The 19,386-nt window shown below is 44.1% G+C and overlaps 1 protein-coding gene across 8 annotated transcripts in view; it reads left to right on the top strand.

The window, feature by feature from the left end:
• ARID1B (AT-rich interaction domain 1B) overlaps positions 1-19,386 on the top strand; it is a 600,716-nt gene that overhangs the window by 415,915 nt on the left and 165,415 nt on the right. For all 8 annotated transcript variants that reach the window (XM_040429372.1, XM_040429374.1, XM_040429373.1 and 5 more), the window contains one exon: positions 3,445-3,534. In XM_040429372.1, the coding sequence (XP_040285306.1) occupies positions 3,445-3,534 (90 nt within the window). The remainder of the gene's footprint in view (positions 1-3,444; positions 3,535-19,386) is intronic.

Genomic DNA, 19,386 nt, shown 5'->3' with positions numbered 1-19,386 from the left:
TAGGTTTATTAATGAAGATGCTGAAGTTGCTGCGTTAAGCAGAACTTCTCTTGTTAGTCATCTACAGACCTCAGTTTATGAATTATTGTGATCTACTGTTTGCTAGCTGGGGAGCTACAGGACTTGCTGTGCTTACAACTACTGTGCCCTATCTAAAGACTGCAGACAATAAAAATAATCAGCATTCTAAATTGTTACGAAGAGTGTGTGAGCATAAAATATTGAAATTTAGGTAGATTCTCCTATTTGTACCCACAATGACTCATGTAATTGTGCCTAGCATGTGTGGAAAAATGTGCCACAATTTGGTGCATTTTTTTGCTTCACATTTTAGAAAGTGCTATGCAAATAAAAAAAAAAAGGGAGTTGGAGGCCAAACACTTATTAGTAAGTGAATTGTATGGCATTGTGATAATATAATTGCGACTGCACAACCCATTTGATATGGTAGGGTGTCTGCAACGTATCTCCCCAACCACAATGCAGTGAAGTGCACAACAGGCATAGATGTGTTACATTTCACTGGCTTTCTATTTTCCAGCACTCTCCCTTCGTAATGGCTGCTGTACACTCAGATCAACGTCCGCTTTCCTTAAGAGGCTGGTACCAGTTTCACAGGGCAGGTATCTCCCTGTTTGCTGCTGCTTCTCAACTCACTTCCCTCGGACTAACCTACTCTGCTAGCAGAAGTGTGGAATGCCCACACCTAATGATTGTTACTAAGGGTCTGGATGATTAGTTAATTCCCTACTCCCCATACATAACCTTTAGGATGCACAATATCCCATTCATCTTTTGCTGTGACCACTGGGTCAGCAATGACATTACTATGTTTAAGGGCTATTCCCTATATATTCGCTAGGATATGCAGTCAGTGTCACCTCTGGGACCCACTTATCTCCAGAATGGGACCCCTGAAGTGAAGGGAGAGCACATGTGTGGCCACCCTCTGTTCACTGCTATGGGAGTTTTGAAAATAGCATAATGCTGAGTCAGCTATTTCTGGCAGTCCTATAGTTATGAATAGGGAGGTGGCAGTACTTGCATGGCTTGCTCTCTATTCACTGCTATGGGAATTCGTAAAATAGCTGAGCGCTCTTGCTCAGCTATTTTCCAAAGTCTCATAACAGTGAATGGAGAGAACCCATGCATGCACAACCACTCCACTTCAGGGGCCCCATTTTGGAAATAGGTGTGGTCCCACGTCTGGAACTCGCTCCTAACTGACATAGCAGTATGCCATAAAAGTACTAGATGGGCATAGCTCTTTAAATTACTACTGTCTGAAAATTCATGCCCTTTTACGAAGGAGGTTTTTTTTGTTTGTTTTTTACCAAACCAGATATATTAACCATGAATGGAACAAATTTTACAATTGCAAAAATTCCTGCAACAACCCTTTAAAGGGGTTGTCCAGAAGGTAAAAGTATGGGAAATAGGTGACCTATCTCAGCATGCTGTTTTGATAAGGTTACTGGTTGAAAAAATACTAAATTGTACCATTACACTGTATTATTTTGTGATACATAGTTTTGGAAGTCCTGGTCTATAGTGTCAGCCGATGAGATATACCTCTGATTTTACTGGAGGAGTTATCCTTGTTGGATTTACAGAATACAAGCTGCTCTAAGCATTACCAGCAGGGAAAAGGCAGCCTGCAGCATTATTCTCAGATCCCTTCAGCTTGTAAAGGGAGCAAATTCCAATAAGAACATTACATTGGAGTGCTGCGGTTAAATTTAGGTTAATTCCTAAAACATCCATTATCTAGAAGTAAGATTTCAGAAAATCTACATCTGATATGCTATTAGGTAATGGCAGTACTAACTAAAACTGTTTTAAAAATTATGTCCTAGCAAGGGACTTCATTGAAAATCATGTCTGATAAAGGCAGGCAGTTTTTAAGTTGCCTTTTTCTTCTCTTCCATATCCCCTTGCCTCTTATCAAAAATTCTGTTGATAGCAGTGCCTCAGGCATACATACATATTAAGTTGAAGTTTCTTGTGCCAACATGAAATTGGCATTTGTTTATTATACCGAGCAGCATTTTTTTTTTGCTTGATCACATAGAAGTGTTTATTGTAATATAAAGACTTGCTGTCTTTGCCTGGTTCACTACTGTGACAGAATGTCCATATGCTTACATACATTGACATGTGCTTCCGATGCTGCTGTGAAGGGAGAGCATGGGATTTAAGGGGCCAAAAAGATTTTCTCCACTGGAGGTGTATTTTATGTTCTCATCCTTACTATTAATCACCAAGAGTAAATCAACATGGACAGGCAGCTTATAGGGTCAAGATGCTTTCAGATATGTTATATGGAAATATCTAAAGTTTTGATCGGCAGGGGTCACTTAGCGCATTCTCTCTCCTAGCTGCAGGACAGGAGGTGCGATGGACTCAATAGAAAGTCTATGGACTCGTCTTGTGCAGCAAGGAAAGAGAGCATGCTAAGCGAGCACTTTTCTCCCCTCGTTCCAGAGATAGGTGGGGATCTCGGTGGTCAGACCCCCACCGATCAAAACTTTTGATATGTCCATATAACAGCACAGTGACCCTTTAACAAGGAGCAGAAAACAATATTAATGCACATAAAACAAATATTTGGCTATGTTATTAAACCAATTCTTAAACTCTTGCAACTTTGACTTCATGTTCTAAGCTATGATAGCTGCATTTACCAAACCATAAAAATCAGAAATAATCTTCTAAACTTAATTGATTATTTTGTCTTACCTTGTAAAACAGATATGGAAACATTACACACACACACACACACACATACACTTTTAAATATCTTAAAGGGAACCTGTCATCAACTTTATGCAGCCCGTACTAACAGCAGAAGAAAGTAGGTGAGTTGATTTCAGCGGTCTATCATTTATAAGTTAAAAGTAAGTGGTTGCCGAGAACCAACATCACAATCATTGCAGACTGGGCCTGGAAAAGACACGGCCACCTGAGAAGAGTCATGGTTATTCATGAATTCATGGTCTCCCTGCCCACCTGCTGATGACTGACAGTCTTCTACCTAGTTTTCTCCCTTTCTCTCTAGGAGAGAACTGCCAATCATCAGCAGATGGATGAGAGTGCAGGAGATTATGAATAACCAGGACTCTTCTCAGGGAGATTGGACTTTTTTAAGGCCTGTGCTGCAATGATTAAGATGCTGGTTCTCGGCAACTACTAAAAAATCTGCATTTGTGTCACTAAATTATGCTGCTATCAGTGAGGTCAGGATAAAGTTGATGACAGGTTCCCTTTAAATAACTTATAAAGTATTCTATTATACATATACATTTCTATCTCGAAATTCAAATTCCCTAATTGTTTGCTCTTGTTCTTAATTTTATTATTTTCCATGTATGTGTTGTTTGGACATATGTAGTTTATTATAGTTTATATAAAATGATCGTAACTGTGTATTTTTTATATTTATAGGGAGCCAGATGCCTCCACAACCTCCAGGTGGTCAAACAGAGTCTAGTTCACATCCTGCCTTGAGCCAGTCACCAATGCCACAGGACAGAGGTAATTTAAAACCTTCATCATTGTTTTTTATACAATGTTGAGTACAGTTTTTGGAATAAATTTTACTTGACACTGTACTAAGCTACATTCACATCTGTTGAAGACTCCATTCACCTTAAAAAGTGTCAGATATATGCAGCAGTATTTAGTGTGGTGAAATGATGGACACGACAACTGAATTCAAAAATTCTTGAATGTGTTCAGTGACAATTCTGAATGTGGGAATTTTATTTGCCTTTTACTTCTCCACTCTCCACGTTTAGATGACCTCAGGAACATTAACCCCTTAGGGACGCATGACGTACCAGTACGGCATGTTTCCCGAGTCCTTAAGGACCCATGACGTACCGATACGTCATGTGTTGTTCCGATCACTGCCGGCCGGCTGTGATCGGAACAAGGTGCCTGCTCAATTCATTGACCTGTGACCCCCCCCATGTCGGCGATCGCAACAAACCGCAGGTAAATTCAGACCTGCGGTTTGCTGCGCTTTCTGTAGTTTCTGATCCCCGCAGGATCAGAAACTTTAGTATTCCTAAAATATATATGTTTCACCCCCCCTGCACCCCTGAATGATTTTATCCCGGTGGGAGGTGCAGGGGGGGTGTTGCGGGAGGCGGGCGGTGCGGGAGGCGGGATCGCGATCCCCCACTCACCTCCCCTTGAATAATCGTTGGTGTACAGTGGGTATACCAGGGTGTCAGCACATTGCTGACACCCTGGTATAAACGGCTGACATCTGTGACCGCTGTATGGAAAAGGTTAACAGCTCAGGGAGCTCCCTCCCTCTCCTGCTTTTGCAGCCCCCCGATGGAGAGGGAGAGAGCCCCCAGACAGCCCCCCTCCTTACCCTTGCAGTTGTGGCCACTACTGAGCAGACGGGGAAGGTTCCTATGGCAACAGGACGCCTTCTCAGGCATCCTGCTGTCCATGGTGCTGAACAGATCTGTGCTAAAGGCATAGATCTGTTCAGACAAAGTGTAAGTAAAATACAGTACAAAACACTATATAGTGTACTGTACTGTATTATACAGACATCAGACCCACTGGATCTTCAAGAACCAAGTGGGTCTGGGTCAAAAAAAAAAGTAAAAAAAAGTGGAAAAAATGTAAAAATCAAAAAACACATTTATCACTGATTAAAAATGAAAAAAAATAAAATTCCCTACACATGTTTGGTATCGCCGCGTCCGTAACGACCTGATCTATAAAAAGGTCATGTTACTTTACCCGAACGGTGAACGCCATAAAAATAAAACATAAAAAACTATGATGAAATTGAAATTTTGCCCACCTTACTTCCCAAAAAAGGTAATAAAAGTGATCAAAAAAGTTGCATGTACGCCAAAATTGTAACAATCAAACCGTCATCTCACCCTGCAAAAATCATACCCTACCCAAGATAATCGCCCAAAAACTGACATGGGCTTCAAATGGGACATGGTATCAAAAAAAACCATTCCAGCAAAATCTGCCTTCCAAAAACCGTATGGCATTCCTTTCCTTCTGTGCCCTGCCGTGTGCCCGTACAGCAGTTTACGACCACATATGGGGTGTTTCTGTAAACTACAGAATCAGGGCCATAAATAATGAGTTTTGTTTGGCTGTTAACCCTTGCTTTGTAACTGGAAAAAAAAATACTAAAATGGAAAATCTGCCAAAAATGTGAAATTTTGAAATTGTATCTCTATTTCCCATTAAATCTTGTGCAACACCTAAAGGGTTAACAAAGTTTGTAAAATCAGTTTTGAATACCTTGAGGGGTGTAGTTTCTTAGATGGGGTCACTTTTATGGAATTTCTACTCTAGGGGTGCATCAGGGGGGCTTCAAATGGGACATGGTGTAAATAAACCAGTCCAGCAAAATCTGCCTTCCAAAAACCAATTGGCGCACCTTTCACTCTACGCCCCGCTGTGTGGCCGTACAGTAGTTTACGGCCACATATGGGGTGTTTCTGTAAACGCAGAGTCAGGGCAATAAAGATACAGTCTTGGTTTTGCTGTTAACCCTTGCTTAGTTAGTGGAAAAAATGGGTTAAAATGGAAAATTAGGCAAAAAAATGAAATTCTCAAATTGCATCCCTATTTGCCAATAACTCTTGTGCAACACCTAAAGGGTTAACGAAGTTTGTAAAATCAGTTTTGAATACCTTGAGGGGTGTAGTTTATAGAATGGGGTCATTTATGGGGTGGTTTCTATTATGTAAGCCTCGCAAAGTGACTTCAGAGCTGTAGTGGTCCCTAAAAATTAGGTTTTGCTTCTAAACTTCTAAGCCTTGTAACATCCCCAAAAAATAAAATATCATTCCCAAAATAATTCAAACATGAAGTAGACATATGGGGAATGTAAAGTCATCAAAATTTTTGGGGGTATTACTATGTATTACAGAAGTAGAGATACTTTGGTATTTTTTTATGCAAAAAGAAAAAAAATTTAGACTTCATTTTACCAGTCATGAAGTACAATATGTGACGAAAAAACAATCTCAGAATGGCCTGGATAAGTCAAAGCGTTTTACAGTTATCACCACTTAAAGTGACACTGGTCAGATTTGCAAAAAATGTCCAAGTCCTTAAGGTGAAATAGGGCTGAGTCCTTAAGGGGTTAAGGATACATTCACATTTCAGCAGGCCGTTCCGCAGGGAGAACACCCTGACTGCGTTCGCTGGATCTGGCTTTGTTGGATTCAACAGATGAATGCCAGATCCCTATTGACTATAATGGGATCTGGCTGTGATCCGCCCACTTTCTGGAATAAATGCTGAGTTTCGACCGGACAAAAACCACCGCATGCAGCAGTTTTAGTCCAGGAGACAGCTGGCATTTATGCCAGAACATCTCTGATGGAGATATGAACAGAGCCTAAAGCCTCAGTGGTATAGTGCCCTCTTCACATCTGCTACATCTTTCTATATGTTATGGTGTATGGTATAAATAACAAGTAACTTTAATATACTTGTACAAGTACTAAGTTTTCAGGTCCTACAATGAAAATACTTCTAAGAGGATGTTTTAAATTCTGTCAACCACTTTGAAGCTATCTCCATGTTTACTTTTGCTTTGATATCCCTGCTCCAGTCCCCTGCTAACAAATTTACCAGGCTATTCAGCAAGGGATTTCCCAGATTTTCTGTAAAGGAATAGTTGGAGTCATTTATCAATCCATTAAGCTATTGTGTTCTTTAATTAAGCGGATGATGTTTTTAATTAGCAGACAATGTATACAAGGTATTGGTTTTAAAAAGGGCTAATATTCTGTCAGTTCTCCTTCATTTCTGTTCCTTCATGCTGTCAAACATAATTGTTTTTATATGGACACCTAAAAAAAACATTAACCTAATTGGGTGCGATTTTTTTTTAGTCATTGGAAGTCAATAGTAACTATTGTTTAAATTGGGGATTCCAAATAAAAATCAGAGAATGATGCCATATCCTAGCCCTTACTTTCTGGGATGAGAAAATTAAGTCAGGCTTAAATGTCAATGGGATTCTGTGTGAAAAATCAGTTTCACATGATAGTAGCAGCTTTAAAATATCCCATCCACATGCTGCAATCTCTGCAATAAATCCATACATTTGATGGGGTCCAGCCATTGGGACCACCTGCACAAAAAAAATGCAATCAGCCCACCGACTTTGCCAGTTCTCGGTGCATGGATCCTTAGGAGAAGCGAATCCACATTGTAGAAACAAATTAGCGGTTCTAGGTAATGAATAAGGACTGCGTACAGTCTGAAACGCGTTGACTGGTGTGGGTAGATGTCCTGCTGTGTGCCATTTTGAACTTTTTTTTTTTAAAAGATACTATAAATAAAAAATCAACGGTTTTATCCAAGACTAGAGTGCTGGACCAGCTACCTGGTTTTACACTGGGACCACCTGGGTTCACTTTTAGGCCCTATAAAAGTGAATAACGCTGTGGGCTGATATGAACACTAGGAAACCATTTAGATGGTGTACTTGGGGACCCCCATTATTGAGATCACTGGGAGGAATGTCGCAACTGTCAGACCCCCAGCAATCCAAGATTTATCACCTATCCTTTGAAAAGATGATAAATACTGTGGGTGGGATACCCTTTGCGGATGAAAAGAAATTCAGTTTTGGCGGAGAAATGTTTTATCACTGACTTTAAACTGAATTTTCATGGGTTTTCTTTATTTAAAGTAGGGCTGCACGATATATCGCAAAAATAATCGAATCGCGATAATCGGCAAATGCGATATGGCGATTTGGCCGACCCAAAAATGCAGCGATTATATATGAAGGGGCCCCGCGCACATAACTGGCTTTGTGTGTAAAGTATTTTGCTACTCTGTGTGAAACAAGCTCTCTCCTATTGATAACAGGTCCAGCCTCTGTACTCACTTTCACGATGAATGCACTGCAGCGAGCGGCCCGGCCGGCGCATGACTGACGTCACTTAGTAACGCTCCTGCTTCCTGAAGTGGGAGGAGCGTTACTAAGTGACGTCAGTCACGCGCCGGCCGGCCAGGTCGCTGCAGTGCATTCATAGTGACAGTGAGTACAGAGGCTGGCCATGTTATCAATAGGAGAGAGCTTGTTTTACACAGTAGTAAAATACTTTACACACAAAGCCAGTTATGTGCGCAGTTTAGGACACATGAGGGGACACATAGGGCCATGAGGGGGACCAGCATAAGATGCTATATGTCTTATGCTGGCCCCCCTCATGGCCCTATGTGTCATAGCACACATCCCCCATAACAGTGCCATTCACAGATCCACCCCATAACAGTGCCCTCCACAGATCCACCCCATAACAGCGTCCTCCACAGATCCCCCATAACAGTGTCCTCCACAGATCCCCCATAGCAGTGTCCTCCACAGATCCCCCATAACAGTGTCCTCCACAGATCCCCCATAACAGTGTCCTCCACAGATCCCCCATAACAGTGTCCTCCACAGATCCCCCATAACAGTGTCCTCCACAGATCCCTCATAACAGTGTCCTCCACAGATCCCCCATAAGTGTCCTCCACAGATCCCCCATAACAGCGTCCTCCACAGATCCCCCATAACAGCGTCCTCCACAGATCCCCCATAACAGCGTCCTCCACAGATCCCCATAACAGTGCATCATCCACAGATCCCCATAACAGTGCATCATCCACAGATCCCACATAACAGTGCATCATCCACAGATCCCCCATAAGTGCATCATCCACAGATCCCCCATAACAGTGCATCATCCACAGATCCCCCATAACAGTGCATCATCCACAGATCCCCCATAACAGTGCATCATCCACAGATCCCCCATAACATTGCATCATCCACAGATCCCCCATAACAGTGCATCATCCACAGATCCCCATAACAGTGCATCATCCACCGATCCCCCCATAACAGTGCATCATCCACAGATCCCCCATAACAGTGCATCATCCACAGATCCCCCATAACAGTGCATCATCCACAGATCCCCCATAACAGTGCGCCATCCACAGATCCCCCATAACAATGCGCCATCCACAGATCACCCATAACAGTGCGCCATCCACAGATCCCCCATAACAGTGCGCCATCCACAGATCCCCCATAACAGTGCGCCATCCACAGATCCCCCATAACTATGTCATACCCAGCCACGTCAGCAGCTCATATGGGAAAATCCAAGCAAATAGACCTCTCGCACAATTCCCTTAAAATATTGCATCGCATATCGTTATCGCAATTTTTAGGGCCCTAATCGCAATCGCACAAGATTCCCATATCGTGCAGCCCTAATTTAAAGGGAAGTTTCATAATCACTTTTTATGGGTTTGAAAGATGGAAACCTCAAGAACATTAGCAGGTTTTATATGGATCAGGTTTCTAAGTATAAAATGTGTTGAATATTTACCAATTAAAGTTCTCAATCTCAATTTATGAAATATTGAAACAAGGATTAAAAAAAAAGTAGAGATTTATGGTGTTCGGGTTTGGAACTCGAACCCGACCCCCATTGAAGTCAATGGGGATCTGAACTTTGGTGCACTAAAATGCCTGTAAAATAGTCGTAGTAAGGGCTAGAGGGCTGCAAAAGGAAGCAAAATAGGGGTAAGAGCAGGACAATTGCCCTGCAAACAAATCTGGATAAGCAAATGACTTAAAATATAATAATCATCTTGAACTAAAAGGAGAGGTGAAAGTGGAGTAGGAGGTTGAGGAGGCGGTGGAAGCAGCGTTGGAGGAGGTAGCCAATACAGTTTTTTTTTTTTTTTTTTTTATACATTTGGTGGGAAGACCCCAAAACATTGGGAAATAGAAAAAAGAATCCAAAGAGAAACTCCATTGGAGTATAACAATGGCTTTATGCGGCCGGTATACTTATCATCTTGTGATCACCCCCCCGCCGTACTGAACACACGTTCGGACAATACACTTGCGGCAGGGCAGGCCTGCACCTCCAAGGCGTAAAGGGCAAGCTCAGGCCATGTGCCCAATTTGGAGAATCAGAAGATGAATGAGGCAGACCCATCAGTCAGTACGTGTAGGCATGTGCACAGGTACTGTTCCACCATGTTGCTGAAATGCTGCCTCCTGCTAAGATGTTCCGTATCAGCTAGTGGTGCTGGTTGTTGTGGCGTGCTGACAAAGCTTTTCCACATTTCTGCCATGCTAACCCTCCCTTCTGAGGTGCTGGCGGTGCCCCACCCGACTTCTTCCTCCTACTCTGTCTTCGCCTTGTGCTTCCACTGAGTCCCCGCTCTCAGGTGTGAATGCCATCAGCAGCGTGTCTAGCAGCATGTGCTTGCATCTTCTGATCACTCTACAGTGATGGAATTAAGGACAGAACGTTGTCCTTGTAGCGGGGATCCAGCAGGGTGGCCACCCAGTAATCAAATCTGGTTAGAATGTGGGCAACTCGGCGGTCATTGTGCAGGCACTGCAGCATGTAGTCGCTCATGTGTGTCAGGCTGCCCAGAGGCAACGACAAGCTGTCTTTTGTGGGAGGTGTATCATCTGTGTCCTCTGGTCATGCAGGTGGTGCTCAGGTTTAGAACATTTATGCCTCGCTTCAGGCTCTGATTGTACAGCGTGCAAACGACTCGCGTCTTGTCGTCAGCACATTGTCTGAAGAACTGCCACGCCAGGGAACTCCTTGGAGCTGGCTTTGGTGTGCTCAGTCCTGGGCAGTAGCAGGCATACTGGCTAGGGGACGGACACTCTGCTTTTGCACCCTGCACTTCCTTTTGCTGTGAGGCTGGTGCTGTGTGACCACCACCTCTTCCTCCGAACTGCACACGTCACTTGCATGACCTTGATTCCATGTGGAGTCTAGGACCTCATCATCCTCCACATCATCTTCCACCCATTCTTCATCCCTGCCCTCCTTGCCGGTCTGCACACAGCAGAATGCCGCAGCAGTTGGCACCTGTTTCGTCATCATCAGAGACATGCTGCGGTGGTCCTCCCATGTCCACATCCTGAAACATAAGTGGTTGGGCATCAGTGCACTCAATCTCATTCACTTCTGGGGTAGGGCTAGGTGGATGACCCACGGAAACCCTATCAGCAGAGTCATCAAAAAGCATAAGAGACTGCTGCATGACTTGGGGCTTAGACTGCTTGGCTGATTTGCAAGGGGATGAGGTGAAAAACAGATGCCCATGGGCTGCAGGTGCCAACTCTGCGATTTCAGCAGGGAACCAGGTGGGAGACAATGTGAAGGAACTGAAGGCACTGTCAGCCATCCAATCTACTACTGCCTCTACTTGTTCTGGCCTCGCCATTCGTACACCGGTATTCGGGCCTACAAAATGACGCAGAATGTCCTGTCGCCTACGTGTTTCGTTTGGGCGTGTAGGTGGCACAGATCGACCACTTCCTCTCCCTGCAAGAGGAACACCAGCAGCACCACGACCAGGGTCATGTCCCTTATTTAATGCTCTCCTCATTCTTTGAGGTCACCCACCGAACTAACAGACAGATTAACTATATTAATTTCCCTGTCACGTATGCAGTGCAGGTGTACCACACAGCAAAAATGGGAATATGTCACCCATCGAACTAACAGACGGATTAGGGTACTTTCACACTTCAGCCTTTCAAAAGCTTTATTAAATGCCCAAACACCGAACTCGAACCCAAACTTTTCCAGCAAAGTTTGGGTCCGTACCGAGCTATGAGAGTTCGGTACGGACCCGAACTTTACAGTTCGGGTTTGTTCAACACTAGTAGAGACTTATTGGAGGTGAAGTATTAGAAATGATGTCATCTTTGAGCTAATGCAGATGAGAGAAAGATGGATCATGCTTTGTGTGTATACTGGCAAGAGTTTAATTGTCCATTTAAAAAATGCCAGATTCTCTGGAATGGTATGTCAGTTCTCTTTCTGAGTCACTCTTCTGTGTTTAGACCGTGTAGATACTTTTAGCACAAAACATCTGAGTGAAGCAAGCCAAGATTTTTTTTATTTTTTATTCAGCAGTCCCAAAGCACAAATGATTTGTATGCTTCCCTGTAATGAATATCTGAATATTGCTTGCTGTCCTACTTCAGGCATCCATGCATAAGCCACCTCTTTCTTAACACCACTGCACAATTTCTACTCAAACAAATGCTTAGGAAGGAATGTTGTAATCTCGGTGGAATGTGACCCAGTTTTATAGAAAGCAAGAAAGACGTTCAGTCTTAACTTTTCTGTGGCGTTATAATTGGTTATATGTTTGTCTGTTACTGTGTAATGTGTTTCTAACTGAGGAAATCACTTGGAATGGACAGGAAATAAGGCTATCTAGAGTTGTCACAAATAGCTGTAATCAGATGGTCAACTCTTCTCTTATGGTGTTGGCTCAGCATTGCTCAGTATCAAATATATGTGCATTGATGAGACTCAAATATTTCAAACAGTAGAGCACAGAGCTATAATAAAAACATACAAAGATATCTTGACCTTCTTGAGTTAATTGTCTATTTTCTGCATTTATAGGTAAGGGCAGGTGGAAACAGTAAATTAGTTTTTTGTAATCACATTGTGGTATCACAGAACCACAAAAATAGTGTCCCCCAGTTTCTTTCTCTATGATCATCAATGGAAAAATATTTTGGGCACAACCATATGAATATAAAAAATGAGACTGTGACGCAAACTGATTTAGTGGAATGAAAACTATATAAGAGAATGAATGATACGCAGGTGGGCACAGGCTTTTTGAAGGTACTGGTCCTGTGGCCAGGGCCGGTTCTAGGTGAAATGGGGCCCTGGGGCGAAAAACAATAAGGGCCCCCCCCATGACACTTGATGACTTTTACAGAAGAAACTGTATATTTTGGGGCACAGTGTAGCGGTATACTGTATATTGTGGGGCACAGTGTAGGCTATATGTGTATAACAAACATATTTCACATAAAAACTTAGTTACTTGGCCCTTGGGGATCTCAGACGCCACTTCAACACTTTGGCCGGGGGGCTCGGTGGAGCCGATGTTGTGTTTTATCCTAATGAGAAAGATTTCATAATAAGGATTTGGAGAAGGGGCAGAGGGATAGCAGAGCAGGGATCGGCTGGTGCTGCTACTAGGGGGTCATACCATGGGGAGTAATAAAGCCCACCATAATGCCCCCCCAGTAGAAATAATTCTCCTTATAATGTGACAATGCAAAAAATACCCCCTTGTAATGCTCCCAGTTGAGCTAATGTCCCCATAGTGCTCCCATAATGTGCCAGTATAAAATACCCCTATATAGTGTCCCCAGTAAATGTCCCCATAGTGCTACTCTCTCCCCTTCCTGCTAGTGCCCCCCATAATGTACCAGTATAAAATACCCGATATACACTCACCTAAAGAATTATTAGGAACACCATACTAATACGGTGTTGGACCCCCCTTTGCCTTCAGAACTGCCTTAATTCTACGTGGCATTGATTCCACAAGGTGCTGATAGCATTCTTTAGAAATGTTGCCCCATATTGATAGGATAGCATCTTGCAGTTGATGGAGATTTGAGGGATCCACATCCAGGGCACAAAGCTCCCGTTCCACCACATCCCAAAGATGCTCTATTGGGTTGAGATCTGGTGACTGTGGAGGCCATTTTAGTACAGTGAACTCATTGTCATGTTCAAGAAACCAATTTGAAATGATTCGAGCTTTGTGACATGGTGCATTATCCTGCTGGAAGTAGCCATCAGAGGATGGGTACATGGTGGTCATGAAGGGATGGACATGGTCAGAAACAATGCTCAGGTAGCCCGTGGCATTTAAACAATGCCCAATTGTCACTAAGGGGCCTAAAGTGTGCCCAGAAAACATCCCCCACACCATTACACCACCACCATCAGCCTGCACAGTGGTAACAAGGCATGATGGATACATGTTCTCATTCTGTTTATGCTAAATTTGGACTCTACCATTTGAATGTCTCAACAGAAATCGAGACTCATCAGACCAGGCAACATTTTTCCAGTCTTCAACAGTCCAATTTTGGTGAGCTCGTGCAAATTGTAGCCTCTTTTTCCTATTTGTAATGGAGATGAGTGGTACCCGGTGGGGTCTTCTGCTGTTGTAGCCCATCCGCCTCAAGGTTGTGCGTATTGTGGCTTCACAAATGCTTTGCTGCATACCTCGGTTGTAACAAGTGGTTATTTCAGTCAACGTTGCTCTTCTATCAGCTTGAATCAGTCGGCCCAATCTCCTCTGACCTCTAGCATCCACAAGGCATTTTTGCCCACAGGGCTGCCGCATACTGGATGTTTTTCCCTTTTCACACCATTCTTTGTAAACCCTAGAAATGGTTGTGCGTGAAAATCACAGTAACTGAGCAGATTGTGAAATACTCAGACCGGCCCGTCTGGCACCAACAACCATGCCACGCTCAAAATTGCTTAAATCACCTTTCTTTCCCATTCTGACATTCAGTTTGGAGTTCAGGAGATTGTCTTGACCAGGACCACCCCCCTAAATGCATTGAAGCAACTGCCATGTGAATGGTTGACTAGATAATTGCATTAATGAGAAATAGAACAGGTGTTCCTAATAATTCTTTAGGTGAGTGTATAGTGCGCCAGTAGATGCCCTCAGTGTCCCTCATAATTTGTAAGCATAAAATACCCCTTCTCAGTGCCCCCCGTAGATGACCCCATAGTAGTCCTCTCCCCCCTTCCCCATAGTACCCACCAAAATGTGTCCCAGTATAAAATGCCCCTATACAGAGCCCCCATATAAAATAACCGTTCTTTGTGGCCTCAGTAGATGCCCCTATAGTGCCACCAATAATGTGCCAGTAAGAAGTGCCCCCATAGATGTTCCCCAATAATGTGGCAGTAAAATGTGCCCTCATAGATGCCCCCCAATCATGTGCCAGTAGCCTGAGCCCCCATCAACATGTGCCAGTAGCCATAGGCGGCCCCCCTATCATGTGCCAGTAGCCATAGGGCTCCCCTATCATGTGCCAGTAGCCTGAGCCCCCCATCAACATTTGCCAGTAGCCATAGGCGTCCCCCCCCCCCTATCATGTGCCAGTAGCCATAAGCGTGTACGGCTCAGGGCTCAGGCGGCGCGATGACGTCATCGTGCCGCCTGCGCCGGCCTCTGATAGGCTGCCGGCCTAGTGCCTGCAGCCTATCAGAGGAAGGGAAAGGGACACACCTCTCCCTCCCTTGCCGCACAGCCATCTGTATCGCTGTCCTGAGGACTGCGATACAGATGACTGGAGATGAGCGCTTCCACAATGGAAGCGCTCATCTCCGTCTGACACTGACTGTCCTGCCTGCCTAAAGTTAGTTGCGGGCCGGCGCGGGGGGGCCCCTAAGGACTCGGGGGCCCGGGTGGCAATTGCCCCCCTTGCCTCTATGGAAGCGCCGGCCCTGCCTGTGGCAAAATATGAACCTATGCACATTGTCAGGGTATGTTCATATGGCTAAAATCTTCCACTGATTCAGCAGCAGACAACATGTGTTTTCCTCTGCTAAATCCACAGCCAAAACTCACCAGCACTTTCTCCATTAGCTTTAATGTTAGAGACTCCATCTTGTGCACTCTGTGACAGAGTTTTTTTCAGTAGTGGAGTTGAAAAATGCTTGAGAAGTGACATGTTACTTCTTGGAAGCAGATTTGATTGTGGATTTCATAGACGTCAATGACGTATACTGTGAACAAAATAATTGGACAGAGGCAGCACCTCATGTGCAGGATTGTTTAATGGTAGTTTCTGTTGTGTTAGACACAAATAGAAGAGTGGGCCGTTGTCACGGTGCAGTTTACCGTGATGTGTGTTGCTGTGTAGGCTGGCTGCACGTCCCCTTGTGTACTGGATGCAGGGTTCTGTGGAGGCTGGTTGCTAGGGGCTGCGTGCTGGCTGCGGTGTCTACTGTATACTCTGCCAATGTACGTGTGTACCCCTTTGACTGTATCTTCATTTCTGTTCCTGTATTCTGGTTCCGTGTTCCTGGTTGCCATGGGCAACGCTCCGTATTACAGGGTTCTGAGGTTTCTGTTTCTCCCTGACCTGGAAGGGTTTATCTCCCTGTGTTATTTCCAGGGTAGTGTCCTCCCAAGTGCCCTCATTAGGCAACCTTATCTTCTTGTGAGCTGGTTGCTGGGGGTCAGTGTTTGTGCTTTTGTCTGTAGGTCAGTTCTGTTTTGTCTGTCAGTTTGTCCTGTTCCGTTCTAGGTGTAGCTCCTTGCTGCTGACCCAAGTGGTCTTACTATCTGCCCGTTTGTATGGTTCTGCCTAGGTTTTCATTGTTGTATTCTGTATCTTGTTTATGTCATGTCCTGTCTGTCTGTACCTGCCCTGTATTATGTTATGTTATGTTCCTGGTCTGTTCCCTGTTCGCCTCGAAGTGCGTAACTGCTTCTGATCGCCTAGCAGTGCATGACTGCGTCTGAGAGTCTGGCAGTGCTTAACTGCTTCTGATGTATTCTGTCCCATGTCTGTCCTGTTGTGCCTTGGCTTCTGTCCCTGTTCTGTATCTGCTTGTTATGTCTGCCTTCGGAAGAGGGTCCTTGGATTCCCGGAGGGGGAATCGCCATCCGTGTGCAGTTCTGCCTGGGGCCGCCTAGCTGCTATCGCTTGCGGCGCAGGTAACTGCTTCTGCCTTTGCTATGCCTTGCCTGTCTGTGGATTTTTTTCTGAATCTGTATCGGTATCGCTGTCTGACTCTGCTAGTACCATTGTTAGTATCTTCTGGTCTGTTGGACCAGCTGCCACTGACTCTGTTTACACTCTGGAGTCGCCCTTGGCAACTACCGTGGCTAAAGTCTATCATCACCACCAGAGGCGCTAGTGAAGACCAGATGTTGCTTGGTTACGCCCCTCCAGAGTACTGCCAGTCAGTGGCACAATGGGTACACACCCGCTGGTTCGTTACAGCTGTATTTCTATAGTAAACGGCTAGCGATGTCCACGAGTGGCGGCCCCTGTTCTCTTGTTGGCTCTGTGGGTAAACCGCTGGCCATACTTGTAATAAAAAGAATGAAGAGAATGGGACCAGTATGACTCCCCAGCGCTCTCCCCAGACAAGGACCTTGAGATCAGGTGAGTGTTGTAAGGGATTAGCTCTTTTTCGGGGGTCATTCTCACAATTATGTCCACAACAGCCGGATTACAGGTCCAAACGTCAGGTTTATTTTCACATCAGCCAAACAAAAATAACAAAACAAACGCCTTGCCCGTCTGGGCTCTAATTAAACAGGAATAATTTTACTTCCCTTATAGCACCGTTCACACACAGTACCAACATGCGGCTTTCTTAGCCAGTACTCCAGTACGTCCAGCCTGTTACAAAGTCCAGTACCTTTGGGGGATTGTGGCCCACAAGTTCGCCTGACTCTGGCCTAGCGACCGTCGATTCCTAGACCTCGCAGAGTCCCCCAAAACTCAGGCTAACACCTAGCCCCGTGGCCCCTCACCCAGCCCGGCTGAGACCACCCTTCCAGAGCCTCCAGCAGGCCTCTGTTTCACCAAGATTCTCTCTCCTTGACTGACAGTCTGGCCTGGGCTCTTATCCCAGACTGTTTCTGTCACCTGGTGCTGCCTCAGACCTGATGACTGATGGGGAAGACACAGAAACTCCTGCCATGAATCTCCCCTAGTAGCTATGAGGCCTGTCACTGCCTCACAGTGTATATAATCAATATCTTTATTGTTGCTACGCATTTCAAGGGTGAAACACCCTCTTCATCAGGCTTATCCACAGCTAAAACCACAGCCAAAACTTACCAACAGTTTCCACATTAGCTTTAATGTTAAATATTCCATCATGTGCACCCAGTAGCTTATTTGAAAAATGCTTGAGAAGTGACATGACATGTTATTTCTTGGCAGCAGATTTGATTGTGGATTTCATAGAGGTCAATGAGGAAGCAGAAAAAACTCATCTAAATACTCTTTTAATACTTTTGTAAAAACTCCTCTGAAACCTCCACCAAATTAGAAATCTGCCACTAAAAACGACCTTCAGCTGGTAATCTGCTACAGAGCACCAGGTATAGAAACGGTTTGTGCTTGTACTGTGGAGATAAGTCTCACTTTTTCTAGGACTGTTACATAAGAACAGGAAATTCCAATGCATAGGGCTAATAAAAGAGGCAACCATCGGTGGAAAGTCACAAGTTCCTTTCACCTAAGCTGCTCTTTCTGTGTCTGCTGGGAACTTCCTGCATCAGTTCTGGTTTCCAAGTATAACATACAAATAATTCCTATGGGAAGACTTCTCTCCATTGCTTCTGTGAATGGTGACGCTCACCCTCAGGGAATTTGCTTTATCACTGTTCTTTTGACACAGTTACTTCTGTTTTATAGAGGTCCAGCAAAGGTATTCTGTTATTTGCCTACCATGGCTAGAGGAGCAATCTCCAGTCATAGACTGGGAACTGAGCTGTCCATCTTGGCCTGTAGACAAGAATTTTCTGTATTGCATGAGCCATATGCTAATTATCCTGAAGTCTTTATTAAACCATAAGCAGAGACCTTACCTTCACATTGATCTTATGACTGCCCTATTGATCTTCTCCCAGCACATTTCTTCCTCATAGCAGAGTTGACCATTTTTTGCCCTCTGAAACTGAGGCCATACCTCTTTACATCAAGGAGAACATAGACTTTATTCGTAAATCATCATCAGCAGTAGCTAGATTCTTCTTTGTTGAGAAAAAGTATGGTTCCATGTGTCACAAATAACCACTCCTTTTGACTTCTAAGCTCTTTGATAGGATTCGAGGGGCTAGGATCTTGACCAAATTGGACCTCAGAAGGTCATAGAATTTAATCTGAATCCATGAAGGGAATGAATTGAAGACACTCTTAAATACATGTGATGGACATTTTGCGTACCTGGTGCATGTCCTTAGGTCTTAGTAATCCCCAGACATTTTTCAGTTCATCAATCACATACTGCATTTCAACATCTTCTTTATATTTGTGTGGTATAGTAAGGGGTAGGCAACTTTCCTATTGGTTGCTAGGGATGTTGCTAAGCTCAGACAAAGACATTGCAGCCTTCTCATTGGCCCACAAGCAAGAAGCAGGGAGGGATCATGGGTTCAGATAAAACAAAATCTAGAATATTCGAAAATACGAATATATATCACTATATTCTAAATATTCGCAAGTGCCGATATTCGGGATTAATATTCGCTATTCGAATATTCGCGCCCAACACTAGTAGCTATTAGACCACTTTTCTAAAATGGAACATTTTGTTCTTCTTCCAAGTCTCCCTTCTGAAGTCTAATTGTCCTCTCTGTTTATGAACCATTTCCTCTGCCTACATGATCTTTTCATATCATCTCAGATGGGGGAGTCTAATTTCCATCTATAAATCTCTTCGACTTATCATCCACAGTCCAATGGCCAAGTTGTATGAATCTACCTTCTACCTGAATCAGCTACCTTAGAAA

Source organism: Bufo bufo, chromosome 4, assembly GCF_905171765.1.
Source record: "Bufo bufo chromosome 4, aBufBuf1.1, whole genome shotgun sequence".
Classification (NCBI taxonomy): domain Eukaryota; kingdom Metazoa; phylum Chordata; class Amphibia; order Anura; family Bufonidae; genus Bufo; species Bufo bufo.
The sequence above is the reverse complement of the archived record's forward strand: the minus strand, read 5'-3'. Positions and strand labels throughout refer to the sequence as shown.